The sequence below is a fragment of the Eubalaena glacialis genome, chromosome 2 (assembly GCF_028564815.1).
Source record: "Eubalaena glacialis isolate mEubGla1 chromosome 2, mEubGla1.1.hap2.+ XY, whole genome shotgun sequence".
Classification (NCBI taxonomy): Eukaryota; Metazoa; Chordata; class Mammalia; order Artiodactyla; family Balaenidae; genus Eubalaena; species Eubalaena glacialis.
This window is the reverse complement of record NC_083717.1, coordinates 13,947,566-13,967,129: the sequence shown is the minus strand read 5'-3', so window position 1 is coordinate 13,967,129 and position 19,564 is coordinate 13,947,566. Positions and strand designations below refer to the sequence as shown.

General features: G+C 35.0%; 1 protein-coding gene across 2 annotated transcripts in view; it reads right to left on the bottom strand.

The window, feature by feature from the left end:
* Window positions 1–19,564, bottom strand: part of DNAJC1 (DnaJ heat shock protein family (Hsp40) member C1) — a 200,909-nt gene that overhangs the window by 73,448 nt on the left and 107,897 nt on the right. For both annotated transcript variants that reach the window (XM_061181597.1, XM_061181595.1), the window contains exon 8: window positions 14,791–14,954. In XM_061181597.1, coding sequence (XP_061037580.1) covers window positions 14,791–14,954 — 164 coding nt within the window. The remainder of the gene's footprint in view (window positions 1–14,790; window positions 14,955–19,564) is intronic.

The following is a 19,564-nucleotide window of genomic DNA, read 5'->3' as shown; positions in this document are numbered from 1 at the left end:
ATCAATCAATGTGATACACCATATTAACAAATTGAAGAATAAAAACCATATGATCATCTCAATAGATGCAGAAAAAGCTTTTGACAAAATTCAACACCCATTTATGATAAAAACTCTCCAGAAAGTAGGCATAGAGGGAACCTACCTCAACATAATAAAGGCCATATATGACAAACCCACAGCAAACATCATTCTCAACGGTGAAAAACTGAAAGCATTTCCTCTAAGATCAGGAACGAGACAAGGATGTCCACTCTCACCACTATTATTCAACATAGTTCTGGAAGTCCTAGCCACGGCAATCAGAGAAGAAAAAGAAATAAAAGGAATACAAATTGGAAAAGAAGAAGTAAAACTGTCACTGTTTGCAGATGACATGATACTATACATAGAGAATCCTAAAACTGCCACCAGAAAACCGCTAGAGCTAATTAATGAATATGGTAAAGTTGCAGGATACAAAATTAATGCACAGAAATCTCTTGCATTCCTATACACTAATGATGAAAAATCTGAAAGAGAAATTATGGAAACACTCCCATTTACCATTGCAACAAAAAGAATAAAATACCTAGGAATAAACCTACCTAGGGAGACAAAAGACCTGTATGCAGAAAACTATAAGACACTGATGAAAGAAATTAAAGATGATACCAACAGATGGAGAGATATACCATGTTCTTGGATTGGAAGAATCAACACTGTGAAAATGACTATACTACCCAAAGCAATCTACAGATTCAATGCAATCCCTATCAAGTTACCAATGGCATTTTTTACGGAGCTAGAACAAATCATCTTAAAATTTGTATGGAGACACAAAAGACCCCGAATAGCCAAAGCAGTCTTGAGGGAAAAAAACGGAGCTGGAGGAATCAGACTCCCTGACTTCAGACTATACTACAAAGCTACAGTAATCAAGACAATATGGTACTGGCACAAAAACAGAAACATAGATCAATGGAACAAGATAGAAAGCCCAGAGATAAACCCACGCACCTATGGTCAACTAATCTATGACAAAGGAGGCAAAGATATACGATGGAGAAAAGACAGTCTCTTCAATAAGTGGTGCTGGGAAAACTGGACAGCTACATGTAAAAGAATGAAATTAGAATACTCCCTAACACCATACACAAAAATAAACTCAAAATGGATTACAGACCTAAATGTAAGACTGGACACTATAAAACTCTTAGAGGAAAACATAGGAAGAACACTCTTTGACATAAATCACAGCAAGATCTTTTTTGATCCACCTCCTAGAGTAATGGAAATAAAAACAAAAATAAACAAATGGGACCTAATGAAACTTCAAAGCTTTTGCACAGCAAAGGAAACCATAAACAAGACGAAAAGACAACCCTCAGAATGGGAGAAAATATTTGCAAACGAATCAACGGACAAAGGATTAATCTCCAAAATATATAAACAGCTCATTCAGCTCAATATTAAAGAAACAAACACCCCAATCCAAAAATGGGCAGAAGACCTAAATAGACATTTCTCCAAAGAAGACATACAGATGGCCAAGAAGCACATGAAAAGATGCTCAACATCACTAATTCTTAGAGAAATGCAAATCAAAACTACAATGAGGTATCACCTCACACCAATTAGAATGGGCATCATCAGAAAATCTACAAACAACAAATGCTGGAGAGGGTGTGGAGAAAAGGGAACCCTCTTGCACTGTTGGTGGGAATGTAAATTGATACAGCCACTATGGAGAACAATATGGAGGTTCCTTAAAAAACTAAAAATAGAATTACCATATGACCCAGCAATCCCACTACTGGGCATATACCCAGAGAAAACCGTAATTCAAAAAGACACATGCACCCGAATGTTCATTGCAGCACTATTTACAATAGCCAGGTCATGGAAGCAACCTAAATGCCCATCAACAGATGAATGGATAAAGAAGTTGTGGTACATATATACAATGGAATATTACTCAGCCATAAAAAGGAACGAAATTGAGTCATTTGTTGAGACGTGGATGAATCTAGAGACTGTCATACAGAGTGAAGTAAGTCAGAAAGAGAAAAACAAATATTGTATATTAACGCATGTATGTGGAACCTAGAAAAATGGTACAGATGAGCCGGTTTGCAGGGCAGAAGTTGAGACACAGATGTAGAGAACAGACATATGGACACCAAGGGGGGAAAACTGCGGTGGGATGGGGATAGTGGTGTGCTGAATTGGGCGATTGGGATTGACATGTATACACTGATGTGTATAAAATTGATGACTAATAAGACCCTGCAGTATAAACAAACAAACAAAACAACTAATACTAAACTTTCATTGGGTTATTTGTATGGAAATATGTTAATATAAATGTTTCAGACATTACATGAAATTTCTAAAAATCTTATATGTTCTGGTATAATGTTATAAGTCATAATCCTAGTTATTACTTTAAAATGTATATCTCAGAAATAACTAATTTTCTTGTCAACTGCATTATTATGAACTTTCATCAAATCTTTAACCGTGGTCATTTTTAAGTCTTTTGTCATTTACAGACAGTTCTGGGTGTACTCTGATGCTTTTGTAAATATGTTCCTATAAAAGGGTTTCATCTTCAGGAAATTCATGGAAAAGACTCTGACAAGTACAGGTTTCTGGTACCTGACTGTACTGCTGAACTGAATGAATAAGCATTTTCAGAACTCTAATGAAAAACTGATGAGCTCATAAAAGTGCTAACAAAAGATCAAGATGAAAAAAAAAAATTAATTACATGGGACTGAGTGAACTGATGAGGATGAGTATAATTTTTGTGACTTTCTGGTTGAATTTAAAAAAAGAAAAAATCCCACAAGAACTCAGAGGCAAAGAATATACAAATCAATTTTCACTGCAAAGTAAAGGAGCTGTTGCAGTGGAGGATTACTGGACTGAATGTCAATATTATGACATAGTATGAGTGTGTTTCATGTTTGGTAATTGCAATCATTGTTGCTTTTGTTGTGGTCATCCATGTACAATGCTTGGTGTCAGTCTATTTATCTCTTGTAAAAATAAAATACAGTGTGTGTGAAAAAAAAAAAAAAAAAAGAATCCAGTATTTTGTCCCCCACTCCCCCCATTATTATGGTCTCTCAGCAGAAGTCACCATGATAAATTACTCTGGACACTTGATCAATTTAACAAGTATCTACTGAGAGTATAATGTGTGCACATTTCTATGGTCAGTTCAACCAAAGAAACCATAGATAAAAATTCTAATGAGAAAAGAATACAGGCTTTGAAACAAAGGAATCTAGGAAATGAAATGCTGTATCATCACACAGTTCTACACACAAAAAACTCATGTATGACTTCATTTGAACTACTTACATATGCAATGACCTTATTTACAAATGTCACTTTCTCAGGTACTGGGAGTTAGGGCTTTAACAAATAAATTTTAGGGGGACACAGCTCAACACATAACACACAAAATACACACAAAAAATAGATGAAGTAAAGGGTCAAAGGTCATTTTATTGTCTGGGGAGTAGCAACAGAAACTCACGCAAGACTATAATAAGAGGCATATTGAATACTACATATTATCCACAAAAGGAAGACTAAAAGAGTGTATAATGACATCAAGTTTATAGAAGGGAGAAATGGAAATTAAAAATTAATCCAAAAGAAAGCAAGAGAGGAAACAGATAAAGAGGGACAAATAGAAAGCAAATACTAAGATGACAAATTTGAACCCCAAAATATCACTAATTATACTAAATATAGATGAATTAAATGCTCATCCCAAATTCCTAAAATGGTAAACTTAAATAATAAAAAAACTATATACAAACAGAAGGCAGTAACAGAAAGATATCTGGAAAATACCTATCTTTTAGGAAAATAAACATGAGTTGAAGAGGAAATCACAAGGAAAATCAGACTGTTTTGAACTGAATGAAAATGAATACATAATATCAAAATGTGAGGGATACAGCTAAAATACAAATATATAAATATTAAAAATACCGAATATAAAGCTCTACATTTAAATAATTCAGTGTTCAGAAAAAACTTACACCATTAATACTTAGAAAAGAAGGAAGTTCTCAAATCAATGACCTAAACATCCACCTTAAGAAACTAGAAAAAGAGCAAATTAAACCCCAAATAAGTAGAAGACAGGAAAAAATTAATAGCGGAAATCAATGAACACAAGACTAAAAAACAACAGAGGAAAATCAATGAAACCAAAAGCTGATTTCTAAAGAAAATCAGTAAAATGGATGTACTTCTAGAGACCCTGACCAAAAATAAAACAGAAGACACAAATTACCAATATCAGAAATGAAAGAGACATCACTACAGATACTAAAATGATAATAAGGGAATATTATAAACAACTTATTCCAGTATATTCAACAACTTGGATAAAACAGTCAAATCCCTTCAAAAAGAAAAACAGCCAAAGCTACCTTAAGAAAAAAATAGATGGAATTCCACACAAATGCTTGTAGAAAAGAGAAGAGGAAGGAACACTTCCCAGTGCATTCTATGAGGCCAGTATTACCTGATATGAAGAGGACACAAAAACATTAAAATATAACAAAATTGTAGGCCTATCCTTCATGAAAGCTACTAGGACTAATAAGTGAGTATAGCAAAGTTACAGGATAAAAGGCTAATATACAAAAATTAATTGTATTTTGATATACTTACATCAGAAACTGAAATTAAAAATACAATTCAGAATAGTATAAAATATGAAATATTTAGGTATAAATTTGACAAAATATGTTCCTAAGAGAAATTAAAGGAGACTTAAATAAAATAAGAGATATACCATGTTAATGGATCAAAAGACTCAATACTGGGACTTCCCTGGTGGCGCAGTGGTTAAGAATCCGCCTGCCAATGCAGCGTACATGGGTTCGAGCCCTGGTCCGGGAATATCCCACATGCTGCGGAGCAACTAAGCCTGTGCACCACAACTACTGAGCCTGCGCTCTAGAGCCTGTGCTCTGCAACAAGAGAAGCCACCTCAACGAGAAGCCCACGCACTGCAACAAAGAGTAGCCCCCGCTTGCTGCAACTAGAGAAAGCCCGTGTGCAGCAACAAAGACCCAAGACAGCCAAAAAAAAAAAAAAAAAGACTCAGTATTGTTACGATGCGAAATCTCCCCAAATTTATCTACAGATCAATTCAACTGCAATAAAAATTCCAGCAGAATCTTTTGTACAAATTGACAACTTGATTTTAAATTTTATAAAGAAATGTAAAGAACTAGAATAGCCAATACAATATTGAAAAGAAGATAACAGTGGGAGGATTTATACTATCTGATTTCAAGGTTTATTATATAGCTTATTATCAAGACAAATTGTATTGGTGTAAATATAGACATACAGATTAAAAAAACAGAAAAGAGAGCCCAGTAATAAACCAACACATACACAGTCAATTATTTTCAACAAAGGTCCCATGCCAATTGAATGCGAAAAGTATAACCTTTTTAACAAATGGGGCTACTGGATAGCTAAATGTCAAACAAACAAACAAAAACCACCTCAACGCTTACCTCCCACTATATACAAAAATTAACTTGAAATCTCACAGACCTAAATTTAAGAGCTAAAATTGTAAAACTTCTAAATGGAAACATGGGAGAAACTCTCAGTAACTTTGGGCTTGGTAAAGACTTCTTAATTAGGACAGAAAAAGAACTTAGTATATAAAAGAAAATATTTAATAAACTGAACATCTGAATTTAAAACTTTTGCTCTTCAAAAGACACTATTACTAAAATAAAAAGCAAGTTAGGGTGCTTCCCTGGTGGCGCAGTGGTTAAGAATCCACCTGCCAATGCAGGGGACACAGGTTCGATCCCTGGTCCAGGAAGATCCCACATGCCATGGAGCAACTAAACCCAAGCGCCACAACTATTGAGCCCATGTGCCACAATTAGTGAAGCCCATGCACCTAGAGCCCATGCTCCGCAGCAAGAAAAGCCACCACAATACGAAGCCCACGCACTGCAACGAAGAGTAGCCCCAGTTTGCCACAACTAGAGAAAGCCCGCGCGCAGCAATGAAGACCCAACACAGCCAAAAATAAATAAATAAATAAATAATTTATATATTAAAAAAAGCAAGTTATAAACAAGGAGAAGATATTTGCAAAACATATAGCTGACAAAAGTGTTCAAAATATGTAGAGCACTTTAAACTCAATAATAAGACAAGCATGGGCCATAGATTTGAAGAGAAACTTAATAAAAAAGATATTCTAATGGAAAATAAACAGATAAAAAGATGCTCAGCATTATTAATCATTAGAGAACTGCAAATTAGAATCACAATGAGATAGTCCTACACATCCACTAGAATGGCAAAAAGAGTGTTAACAGCAAAGGTTGGCCAAGATGTGGAGCAACTGCAACTCTTACACATTGCTGGTGGGAATGTAAAATTAATAGCCACTCTGGAAAACAGTTGGGCAACTTTTAAAATATTTAGATATACACACATCACACCTTCCAGTCATTTTACTACATGGTATTTACCCAAGAGAAATGAAGGCATAAGTCCACACAAAGACATGTACAATGAATCTTCATTGAAGACTCATTTATAATGGCCAGAAACTAGAAACAAATCAAATGTCTATCAACTAATAAATTTAAAAAACTGTAGTGTACCCATACAATAGAATACTACTCGGCACTAAAAAGGGAAAACTATAGAAACATGAATAAATCTCAAAACAGAGTATGCACTGTATGCTCCTATATACATAATATGTTAGATCATGCAAACTAACCCACTATGGATTATTATTCAGTGATAAAAAGAAACAAACTGATATACTCAAACACTTGGAGGTATCTTAAGGGCATAATATGAGTAAAAAAAAAAGTCAATCTGAGCACCTAAATCTATAAAGCAAATATTAACAGAATAAAGGGAGAAATAGACAGCAATACAATAGTAGTAGGAAACATTAATACCCCACTTGTATCAATGGGTAGATCATCCAGACAGAAAATCAATAAGGAAGACTAGCCTTAAATGACATGTTAGACCAGACTGAATTAATAACATATACAGGACATTCCATCCAAAAGCAACAGAATACACATTCTTCTCAGGTACACATGGATCTCCAGGATAGATGAGATGTTAATTAGCCCACAAAACAAGTCCTAAATTTAAGAAGATTGAAATCATATCAAGTACCTTTTCCTACCACAATGGTATTGACATTAGAAATCAACTACAAGAAGAAAGCAAAACTCACAGATGTATGGTGATTAAGCATATGATCATCTGAATAGATGCATTTGACAAAACTGGACAAAAACATTCATTTATGGTAAAAACTCTCAACAAAGTGTGTACAGAGGGAATGCACCACAACATAATAAAGGCCGTATGTGACAAGCCCAAAGCTAACATCATACTAAACACATGAAAAGATGCTCAGCATCACTAATCAACAGGGAAATGCAAATCAAAACCATAATGAGATATCATCTCACACTTGTTAGAATGGCTATTATCAAAAAGACAAGAAATAACAAGTGGTGGCAGGGATATGAAGAAAAGGGAACTCTTGTGCACTGTTGGTGGGAATGTATACTGGTCCAACCACTATGGAAATCAGTACAGAGATTCCTCAAAAAATTAAAAATAAAACTACCATATGATCTAGAAGTTCCACTTCTGGGTATTTATCCAAAGAAAGTGAAAACACTAACTTGAAAAGATATACGCACCCCAGTGTTTGCTGCAGACTATTTACAATAGCCAAGATATGGAAAGGACTTCAGTGTCCTTTGATGGATGAATGGATATAGAAAATGTGACACACACACATCCACAGACACACACAGGAATATTATTCAGCCATAAAAAGAAGGAAATCTTACCATTTGCGACAACATGGATGGACCTTGAGGGCATTATGCTAAGTAAAATAAATCAGGTAGAGAAAGACAAATACCAGATGATCTCACTTTTTTAGAGGAATCTTAACAAAAACAAACAAAACCCAAAAAAACTAAGCTCAAAAAAAAGAGAACAGACTTTTTTTTTCCTTTTTTTATAACTTTACTTATTTATTTGTTTTTATTTTTGGCTGTGTAGGGTCTTCGTTGCTGCGCACAGGCTTTCTCTAGTTGTGGTGAGCGGGGGCTACTCTTTGTTGCGGTGCGCAGGCTTCTCATTGCAGTGGCTTGTCTTGTTGCGGAGCACGGGCTCTAGGCACGCGGGCTTCCGTAGTTGTGGCTCACGGGCTCTAGAGCACAGGCTCAGTAGTTGTGGTGCATGGGCTTAGTTGCTCCGCAGCATGTGGGATCTTCCTGGACTAGGGCTGGAACCCCTGTCCCCTGCATTGGCAGGTGGACTCCTAACCACTGCGCCACCAGGAAAGGCCCAGACTGGTTTTTATAAGAGGTGTGGCTGTGGCAGTGAGGGGTGGATGAAATGGGTGAAAGGGTACGAATAAATAAGTCATGGGAATGTCATGTACAGCATGGTGACTATACTTAATAACACTGTACTGCATATTTGAAAGTTGCTAGGAGAGTAGATCTTAAAAGTTCTCATCACAAAAAAAATTTTTGTAACTGTGTGTGGTGATGGGTGTTAACTATACTCACTGTGGTGATTCCTTTGCAATACATACAAAGTCGAGGGACTTCCCTGGTGGCACAGTGGTTAAGAATCCGCCTGCCAACTCAGGGGACATGGGTTCGAGCCCTGGTCCCACGTGCCGCGGAGCAACTAAGCCCATGCGCCACAACTACTGAGCCTGCACTCTAGAGCCCGCACACCACAACTACTGAGCCCGTGTGCCACAACTACTGAAGCCCGCATGCCTAGAGCCCATGCTCCGTAACAAAAGAAGCCACCGCAAGGAGAACCCTGCGCACCACAACAAAGAGTAGCCCCCACTTGCCATAACTAGAGAAAGGCTGCACACAGCAACAAGGACCCAACACAGCCAAAAATAAATAAATAAAAATAAATTTATAAAAAAAAAAACATACAAAGTCAAATCATGTTGTAAATACGAAACTAATATGTTATATGCCAATTACACCTCACTAAAAAAAAGAAAGGAATAAAAGTGAACAGGCATAAAAAAAATCTACCTCAAGAGGTCACACAATGAATGATTCTGTTTATATAACGTTCTCAAAATGACAAAACTCTTGAGAAAGAATAAATTAATGGTTGTCAGAGGTTAAGGATGGTGGGAAGGTGATGGGTGTGAATATAAAGAAGCATGAGTGATATATTTGTGTTCTGTATCTTGACTAGTTCTATATCTTTATTGCAGTGGTTGTTACATTAATCTACACATGTGATAAAATGGCATACAACTATACACAGCCATTGTACTTAATGTCAATTTCTTGGTTTTGAAATTGTATTGTAGTTACATAAGATATAACTATCAGGGAAAACTGGGTTAAAGGTACATTAGAATTCTGTGTACTATCAAATCATATCAAATCAAATGGGTTTAAGAAAGCAGTGGTTTAATATTAGAAAAACAATCTATATAATTCATCTCAATAACAAAATAAAGGTTAAAAAGCGATAATCATCATAACTGACACCAAAAATATTTGATAACGTTTTACAACATTCATTTTTAATAAATAAAAATTCTTAGCAAATCTAGGAAGAAATTTTGATTTTTAAAATTCACAGTGTGACGTTAACAAAAATGGCAGAGTAAGGAACTCCAAATCTACTCTCTTTATAAAAGCAACAAAAAAATGGTCAGTATCTATCAGAATCAAGTTTTTCTAAACTCTGGAAATTAATCAAAGGCTTGCAGTACTATGGGTAACATGTACTAAAGAAAGACAGCTGATTCTTGATAAGAACAGCAACCTTTGTGCTACATTAACTTAACCCAGTCTTATTCCCTGTTCCACAGCTCAGCACTACCTATGAAAATAACAACCATATTCTTGATTGTGGAGGGAGCAGAATGAACTAATTTTCAAGGAACTGTAATCATTTGTTTTGATTTGTTTCGTGGCTCCTTGGAAGACAGATCAAAAGGCTTGTCTTTATTTTGCCTAACTGAAAACTGGCCTAATGCTAAAAGCTCTTCCCTGGGGGCATTTTGGGAAAATGGTTACTGTCTAGTATCTTAGCCACTGCTTCCTGAGGCAACAGAAAAAAGCTGGGCAAACAACAGATTAACCAAAAAGCTTGAGAAGAAAGGCTGAGGAATAAGATGCTCTGAGAATCTAGGCCCCGTGCATGCTCAAGGCTGTGAGCATGGTCAGAAAAGACCTGAGAAGGACTTAAGTTCTCACCTGCTGTTGATCTTGAGGCTCTTTGGAAGCAGAAAGTAAAAGCTAAGGCAGAATTGTCAACTGCCTGACTGGGTGTGGAAGCTGAGCCCCAACACATACACAGAGCCCATGGCAAAGACTGAAAGAAATTTTGGCTCCAGGCATTCAAGGAAACCTCTGTCCAATTATTAGCTGATCACTAAGCTAATTGAATAGAGACTTCGGTGGCTACACAAAACAAAAGAAACAGAGTTTGTAGAATTAGTACAGAAAAGTCAGTAAACAAACAAACAACAACTACAATAAGCCAAACATAACAATAAATCCTGGAAAGGGGAGAGAATCTGATTTTTTCAGAGTTGCAACTAATAACAGTCACAATACCCAGTCTTCAACAGGAACAACGATAATTGCCATACCTGCAAAGAAACAATACAGTATGGCCCAAATAAAGGAAAAAATAAATAGAAACTGTGCCTGAGGAAGACCAGACATTGGAATTTCTAGGCAAAAGCTTTAAATCAGCTATTTTAAATATTCAACAAGCTAAAGGAAACCACGCCCAAAAAACTAAAGGAAAGTATGAGAACAATGTGTCACCTAGTTGAGAATAAATCGATAAATAGGTAGAAATTATTAAAAGGAATAAAATAGAAATTCTGAGGGTGAAAAGTACAATAACAAATTAAGAATTCACTAGAGGGGCTCAACAGCATATTTGAACAGGCAGAAAAAGAATCAGCAAACTGACAAATAAACCCACTGAGATTATCTGTTCTGAAGAACAGAAAGAAAAGAGAATTAAGAAAAATAAGCGAAGCCTCAGAGGCCTGTGGGATACCATTAAACATATCAACATATGCTTAATACGAGTAACAGAAAGGCAAAAGGAGGAAGGGGAAGGGGGGTGAGAGAGAAAGAGAGAGAATATTTGAAGAATAATGGTCAAAACTTCTAAAATTTGAAGCTTAATGAACTCCAAAAGGATAAACTCACAGGAATCCACATCTACATACATCACAATCAAACTGATCAAAAGCTAAAGACAAAGAAAGAATCTTCAAAACAGGAAAGGACAAGTAACTCATCATATACAAGCGATCATCAATAAGATTAACATCTGATTTCTAATCAGAAACCAGAAGGTAGTGGGATGATGTACTCAAAGTGCTGAAAGAAAAGAACAGTCAAACCAAAATTATTTATCTGGCAAAACTATCCTTCAAAAATGAAGGAAAAATTTTGACATTCCCAGATAAACAAAAAGTGAGAGAGTTTGTTGCTAGCAGTCTGGCCCTACAAGTGCTTAAAGGGACTCCTTCAGAATGAAATGAAGGGACATTAGACAGTTACTCAATGGCGTATGAAGAAATAAACACCAGGATAGGTGTTTTTGTATTTACACAGGTAAATATAGAAAACAGCATAAATATAATTTTTGTTTGTAATTCTTTTTCTTTTTTAATCTCACTAAAAGACAACTGCATAAAGCAATAGTTATAAATCTAAGTTAACAGGCACACAATATATGCAGATTTAATCTGTGACAATAACATTATATGGCGGAAAGTTTAACACTACTGAAACTAAGTTGGCATTAATCCTAACTAGATTGTTATAAATTAAGATGTTAATGTAATCCCTAGAGAAACCACAAAATACATTTCTGAATAAAGACCTGTATGTGAATGTTCATAGCATTTTTATCATAGTCCCAAAGTGGAATCAAACTAAATATCCATTAGCTGAAGAATGGATAAACAGTATGTGATATATCCATATGATGGAATATTATTTAGCCGTAAGAAGAAATGAAGTACTGTTAAATAACACAACCTTGAATACTTTATGCCAAGCAAAACACAAAAGGCCACATACTGTATGATACCAATTATGTGAAATGTCTAGAATAGGCAAATCCATAGACAGAAAGTAGATAAGCAGTTGCCAGGGAAGGGGAGAGAGGAGAATTGGAGCTAACTGCTAACAAGTAGAGGGTTATTTATTTATTTTTTTGGTGTGATGAAAATCTTCTTGAATTAGATAGTGGTGATGGTTGCACAACACAGTGAATAGACTACAACCACTGAACTGTGTGCACTTTTAAATGGTGAATTTTATGTTATGTGAAGTGTGTCTCAGTAAAAAATGTTATAGAAAGCCTACAGCATATATCACATTTAACAGTTAAACAATAGAAGAATATATAATTTTAATAATGAAATAAAACTTTTAATAAAGAAAGCTTTTTTGAGACTGGAAATGAAACAAAGATACTTATTATATCACTTTTATTCTACATGTACTAGAGATCCTTAGCACAAAAGAAAATAAAAGTGTAATAGAGAAACTGTTAAAATTAAAAAATAAATTTAGCAAGGTTGCAGGATACAAGGTTATTATACAAAAATCAACTGTATTTCTATATAGCAAATATAATTGGAAAGTGAAGTTTAAAAAAACAGTATCATATATAATGTCATCTAAAAACACTAAATGACTAGGAATAAATTTTTTTTTTAAACGTGCAGTATATACACACAAAAACCTGTGACACATTAAAAAAATTTTTTTAAAGACCTATATGAATGGATTTATTCATGGGTTGTAGAGTCAATACTGTCTGGATGCCAGTTCTTCCAAAATTAATCTATATATTCAATGTAATCCCAATTGAATATCTCAGCTGAATAATCTGTGGAAAATTGCAAGTTACTTTAAAAATTTATACGTGAATGTAAAGTGGCAATCTTATAGGAGGAAAACTAAGTTGGAAAATTACTATACCAGATATCTAGTACACAGCTATAGTAATTAAGATTGTGTGGTATCAGCACAAGCATAGAGAAATAGATTAATGGAACAAAGCAGAAAGTCTAGAAACAGACCACATGGTTATGGACACTTGTTCTATAATAAAGGTGGCATTTGCAGAGCTGTAGGAAGCAGTCTTTTCTTTAACTGGTATTGGGTCAATTGGTTTGGAAAACTTTTGAAAAAATATTAAACTTGATCATTACTTTACAATAAACACAAATATAAAGTCCAGGGGATTATGAATCTAAATGTAAAAAGTAGAATACTAAAGCTTCTAGAAAAATTTGGAAATATCTTTATGACTGCAAAGTGGGAAAAGATTTCTTAAATACAACACAAACATCAAATAAAGGAAAGGAAAAGACTGATGACTAAAATTAATAACTATGGTCATCAAAAGACACCATTAAGAGAATGAAAAGGCAAGCCAAAGTGGGAGAAAACATGTGCAAAGATTCACTTCTGAAATACATTAAAAACCTCTTTACAAATCAGTAAGAAAAAACACAGGCAACCCAATAAAAAAAAAAGACTTGAAAAGGCATTTCACATAGGAGAATATCAGTGTCCAATAAACATAAGAAAAAGTGTTTAAACTTATTCATCAAAGGTTATGCAAATTAAACCATAATTAAATATAACTATACACCTAACTCTATGGTTAAAAACATAAAAGACTTGACCCAGTGTTGGCAAGGATGTAAAGTAATTGAAGTTTTCAGATCCTGTTGCTGAGCTACAAATTGATACAAACATTAAAAAAAAAAAAAAAAACTATTCAGAATTATTTACTAAAGCTGACCCTGCAACTTAACTCCAAAAATAGAAATTTACACATACATGTACTGAAAGTACAATAGTGTGCAAAGGAAACTTACTCATTATAGTCAAAAACTGGAAACAACATCAATCTCCAACAAAAATAAATTGTGCTATATTTCTAAATGGATTATACAGCAATGAAAATGAACAAATTACTGCTACACACAATAATGAATAACTATCACAAATACTATAGGAATAGGAAAGCAGATGCAAAATAGTACATATGGAATGTGTTATGGACTGAATGTCTGTGTCCACCCCCCCATCCATATGTTGCAATCCTAACCCCCAATGTGATGGTAGTAAGGGTGGGGCCTTTGGGGGTTCATTAGGTCATGAGGTTGGAGCCCTCATGAATGGGATTAGTGCCCTTATGAAAGAGACCCCAGAGAGCTCTCTCACCTCTTCCACCATGTGAGGACACAGCAAGAAGACTGCTGTCTATGAATAGGAAGAGGGCCCTCACCAGACACCGAATCTGCCGGCGTCTTGATCTTGAACTTCCCAATCTTCAGAACTGTGAGAAATAAATGTTTGTTGTTTAAACCACCCAGTCTATTATATTTTTGTTGCAGCAGCCTGAAAGGATTAAGACAGGACGATTCCAGTTATAAACTTCAAACAGCAGGAAAAACTAATCTATGGTTAGAAGTCAGGATAATCATTATCTTTGTAGAAGAAAAGAAAGGTAGTGATCAGGACGAAGCATGAGTGTGGCTTCTGGACACTGGCAATGTTCTATTTCTTGATCTTGGCAATGGTTAACTTGATTTACCATGTGATAGTTTACTGAGCTGTATATCTATATTTTATGTACTTTTCAGTATGTATTTTACTCAATTAAAACAAAATTTTAAAAATTTACCTGTTTTTTCTGTGTTCTGTTCCTGTTTTCCAGCCAATCATCCATTTGTTCCTCAATTTCTTCTATAGAAGTTCCATGATCATAAGATTGAATATATGTACTTTCTAAAGGCATATATACAGGAAATTCAGGTTTTGGTTTTTTTACTTTAACTTTCTTCTGCTCTAAAAAAAAAAAAAATGTTTAAAAGAACCAATCAATAACATAATAGCTTCTAACATTTTATTCATAGACCATTCTTGAAAGAACACATAAATATACATTGTTCTTTCATCAAAATAGAATTGCTTTGCTATAAATAGTTAGTTGGAAGTTTTATTGTGCCCTATCCACTGCATTGTTTTAAAATAAAACTCACAGGTGCTAATGATAGATGATTATGATATAACCATCATATCAATTTGTATATATCTTTAGTGTTCAAAGTACTGTTCATGCAACATTTCATTATGGCATAGTGAAAAGAGCCTGGTCATTAGTGTTTTAATCCTACCTTTGCTATCTAATAGTTGCACAATACTGGGCAAGTAACTTAACCCTTAGAACAAGTGTCCATTTTCTCTTCTGTAAAAGGGAGCTATATCTAACCTCATAAAGTTGATGTGAGGAGAATTATATATCCCCTAACATATTACTTGGCAGAAAATTAGCTCTTAATGGTATACATTCATCTTTTCAATATTTTACAAATGCAAAATATAATCTGGCAACATCAAGGGTAGTTATCAATAGATACTTATCAATTTATCAATTGGCCTCTCCATTAAATCCCTTTCTGATTAGAGAGTTAACACTGAGAAGCAACTTCACTCTTGATTACTACTGTCAAACTCATCCATCCTTATAACCATATCTTCTCCATCCTGTGTGTGTGTATGTGTTATAATGCTAACATAATAAAATTAATATGATATTGGCATATGAAGAGACAAATTCCTAGAATAGAACAGAGAATTCATAAATAGTTCAGTGGGAAAAGGATTTATTAAATGATGCTGTCACAAATGAATACCCATTTGAAAGAAAATTGGACACAACCTTACAATATATACCAAAATAAATCCCAGTTGGATAAGAAACTTGACTTTAAAAACCAAAACAATAAAAATCTTGCAAAAATAAATCTAAAATACTACCTGTACTATTTAAAGGAAGACAAAATCTTAACTAAGACTGAAAACCCAAATGCTATTAAAAAAAAAAAAGATAAAAGACAGAATAAACAAATCAAGAGAGAAATAACAGATTTGGAAAGGTCATCTACAATTCAGAGTACAAACAGAAGACTGATATATAGAATACATAAAGAGATATTATAAACTGACAAGAGGATAGGCAGCCCAATAGAGAAAAATGGCCAAAAATAATGTGCATTAAGAATACAGTGTTATGGGAACAGTTCTACTTAACAAGGCTGTTACCTTTCTAGAAATTACATGGTATCTAATACCATATCTTATCCTATACTGCTTCAGTAACTTTATACATCCAGGCTTTTGAAATGGTGACTTAAAAAAAAACCAAAACACCTTAATATCAAAATAGGAAATTAGTAACCTAAATGACATATGAGTCTAATTTAAAAGTATAAAAACATAGTGTCACCAGAGTACAATATGAGCCCAAATAGAAGGCCAGGTTTTCTTGTTTTTCAAAATTGTTTTTCAGAAAAGAGGAAGAAACCGTATAAATGACTCCTTATGGGGACTTCCCTGGTGGCGCAGTGGTTAAGAATCCGCCTGCCAATGCAGGGGATACGGGTTTGAGCCCTGGTCCAGGAAGATCCCACATGCCGCGGAGCAACTAAGCCCATGCACCACAAGTACTGAAGCCTGCGCACCTAGAGCCCGTGCTCCGCAACAAAAGAAGCCACCACAATGGGAAGCCCGCGCACCGCAGCAAAGAACAGCCCTGCTCGCCGCAACTAGAGAAAGCCCACACGCAGCAACGAAGACCCAATGCAGCCAAAGATAAATTAAAAAAAAAAAAAAGATTCCTTATGAAGTCGGTCATATTACTCAATTTTTCACAATTTCTTTATTTTGAGCAACAAATTATTGCTAAGGGAAAATACACATAAACTAGAACGTATCTCATCGCTACTAATTTTGGTTGCTTATAGAGAATCAGTTATAAAAAGGAAGCAAATAAATTTGGTTTATTTCTGGGGTGTTGATCACAATTGCAAGTATTTGAATCTTTTAAAATATGCATTTAAAAAAATCACTTTAAAAAAATAATACAAAACTTCCACTCCCGGAAAAATGAAGAAGTACTTTTTCATAGTCCTCCCACTAAGAAAAACTAAAAATTCTAAATGTTATATATGAAACAAACAGAAGAATAATCTGAATGTTGGAGAGAAGACAGACCAACTAGGAATGGCAGGACCCAGTGAGCACCAAGGTGGTAACTTCCCTGGGTATCTTACAGCCTCATATATCCCAGACTTGGTCCCAGAGAAGCTTGCAACCCAAAACCACTGAAAGGCACAGAAATAATAATGGTAATAATAAAAAATTTAAAAAGCTTTCTCCTTCCAGCCAAAAGGACCAGAAAAGCAGCAGCATATCAAGATAAACTTTTAGATAATAACCGATCTACTTCAGGCAAACAACACAGAAAAAACTGTGGCCACACCCCACCCCCATGCCAGCAAAGGCTAGTGGGAAGCCTAGACTTCTGCCCTAGTGAGGCTGTAATGAGGCACCCCAATCTCAGGGTGATGTGGGAGAAGGCTGTGTAAGAAGCCAAGCTTTCATGTCTGCTGAGAGGTGATAGGGATCCCCCCTCCCATGTGGAAACAGCAGAGACTAAGTTGGTAGTCTGGGTTTCCAAATCCACCCAGGGATAATGAGGTGTCCCTCCTCCTCCCTGCCAGGGTGGTTTCAGAGGAAGCCTAGAGGGCAATCAGGGCTTTCACAACTGTCCAGCTGAGGCACCCCCCACAATGTCAGGGGAGGCCAGGTGGCGAGCAGTAAGTAGACATTCTTGCTTATCCCAGCCAGGCTGGGGTAAGTGGAGACCTACTGGCAAGCAGGAGCACCCACACCCACCCAACCCTGAAAGGATTCACAACCAGCCTCCCCCTCAGCTGTAATACATGTCATGAAGGGAACCTGGAATTCCACTCGTACCTGACTGTAACAGGGCAGCAACCCTCCCCTTTCCACTGCTAGGCTTTGTTAGAGAACACCAGGTAAAATAGAGGATTTAAATAAGATCCAGAGTCTTATAATACCTGAAATGTCCAAGTTTTAATTAAAAAAAAAATCACTCATCATACCAAGAACCAAGAATATCTCAATTTGAATGAAAAAGATAATCAACAGATGCCAACAGATGAAAGAGATATCCAAATTATGTGACTAGGATTTTAACGCAGCCATATAAAAATGGTTTGACAAGCAATAATACACATTCTTAAAACAGATGAAGAAATAAAAAAGTCAACAGCAAAGAAACAGAAGATATACAGAAGAACCAAATGGAAATACCAGAACTGAAAAGTATGCTAACTGAATTTGGCACATTTTTCAAGTGCAAAATGCAAAGAACTGTCAACTCAAAATTCCATATCCAGTGAAAATATCCTTCAGGAATAAAGGGGAAACCAAGATCTCTGCAGACGAAGGAAAACTAAGAGAATTTGTTACCAGCAGACCTATCTGATAATAATGGCTAAAGAAGTTATCTGAACAGAAAGGAAATCATAAAAGAAAAAAATCTTAAAATAGCTGGAAGGAGAAAGAACAAGAGTAAGAGTAAAAATATGGGTAAACACAATAGATTTTCCTCCTCCTCTTGAGTTTTCTAAGTTATATCTGACAGCTGAATGGAAATTATAACATTCAATGTATGTAGAGAAAATATTTAAGACAGTTATAAGTGGGAGACATAAATGGATGTAAAGTGAGGTAATGTTTCTATATATCACTTGAAATTGTAAATTGTTTACACCAGTAGATTGTAATAAGTTACGTATATATAACATAATACCTAGAGCACCCACTAAAAACGCTATACAAAATGATATACTAAAAAAACACTATAGATAAATTCAAATGGAATTCTAAAAAAAAAAAAATTCGAGTAACCTACACAAGAAAGCAGAAAGAAGAAAACAGAACACATAGAAAACAAAAAATAAAATGGCACACTTAAGCCCTAATATATCAATAACTACATTACAGGCAAATGGTCTAAATACACCAATTAAAAGATAAAGATTGGTACAGTGGATGAAAAACCACGACCTATGTATATGCTATCTACAAGAAACTTATTTCAAATTAATCAAAACATTAATCAAAAGAAAGCAGGAGTAGCTAATTAATATCAGGTAAATAGAATTCAGAGCAAAGGAAATTACCCAAAAGATGCCCAAAGCAAGCAGAAGAAAGAAAATAATAAAAATAAGAACAAAAATCAATGAAATTGAAAAGAAAAGCAATAGAGAAAATCAATGAAACAAGGAACTGGATCTTTGAAAAGATCAATAAAACTGATAAACATCTGGCAAAACTGACCAAAAAAGTGAGAAAACAAAAGTTAGCAGTATTTTAGCACTGAAACAGGAGAAATCACCACAGGACATGCAGACATCAAAAGGATAATAAGTGAACAACTCTAAACACATAAATTTGACAATTTGGGTGAAGTTGACCAATTGCTTGAAAAATACAAACTACCCTAATTCAATCATTAAATAGATATATGAAATAGATATTTGAATAGCCTTGTAATTATAAAGGAAATTTAATTTATAATTTAA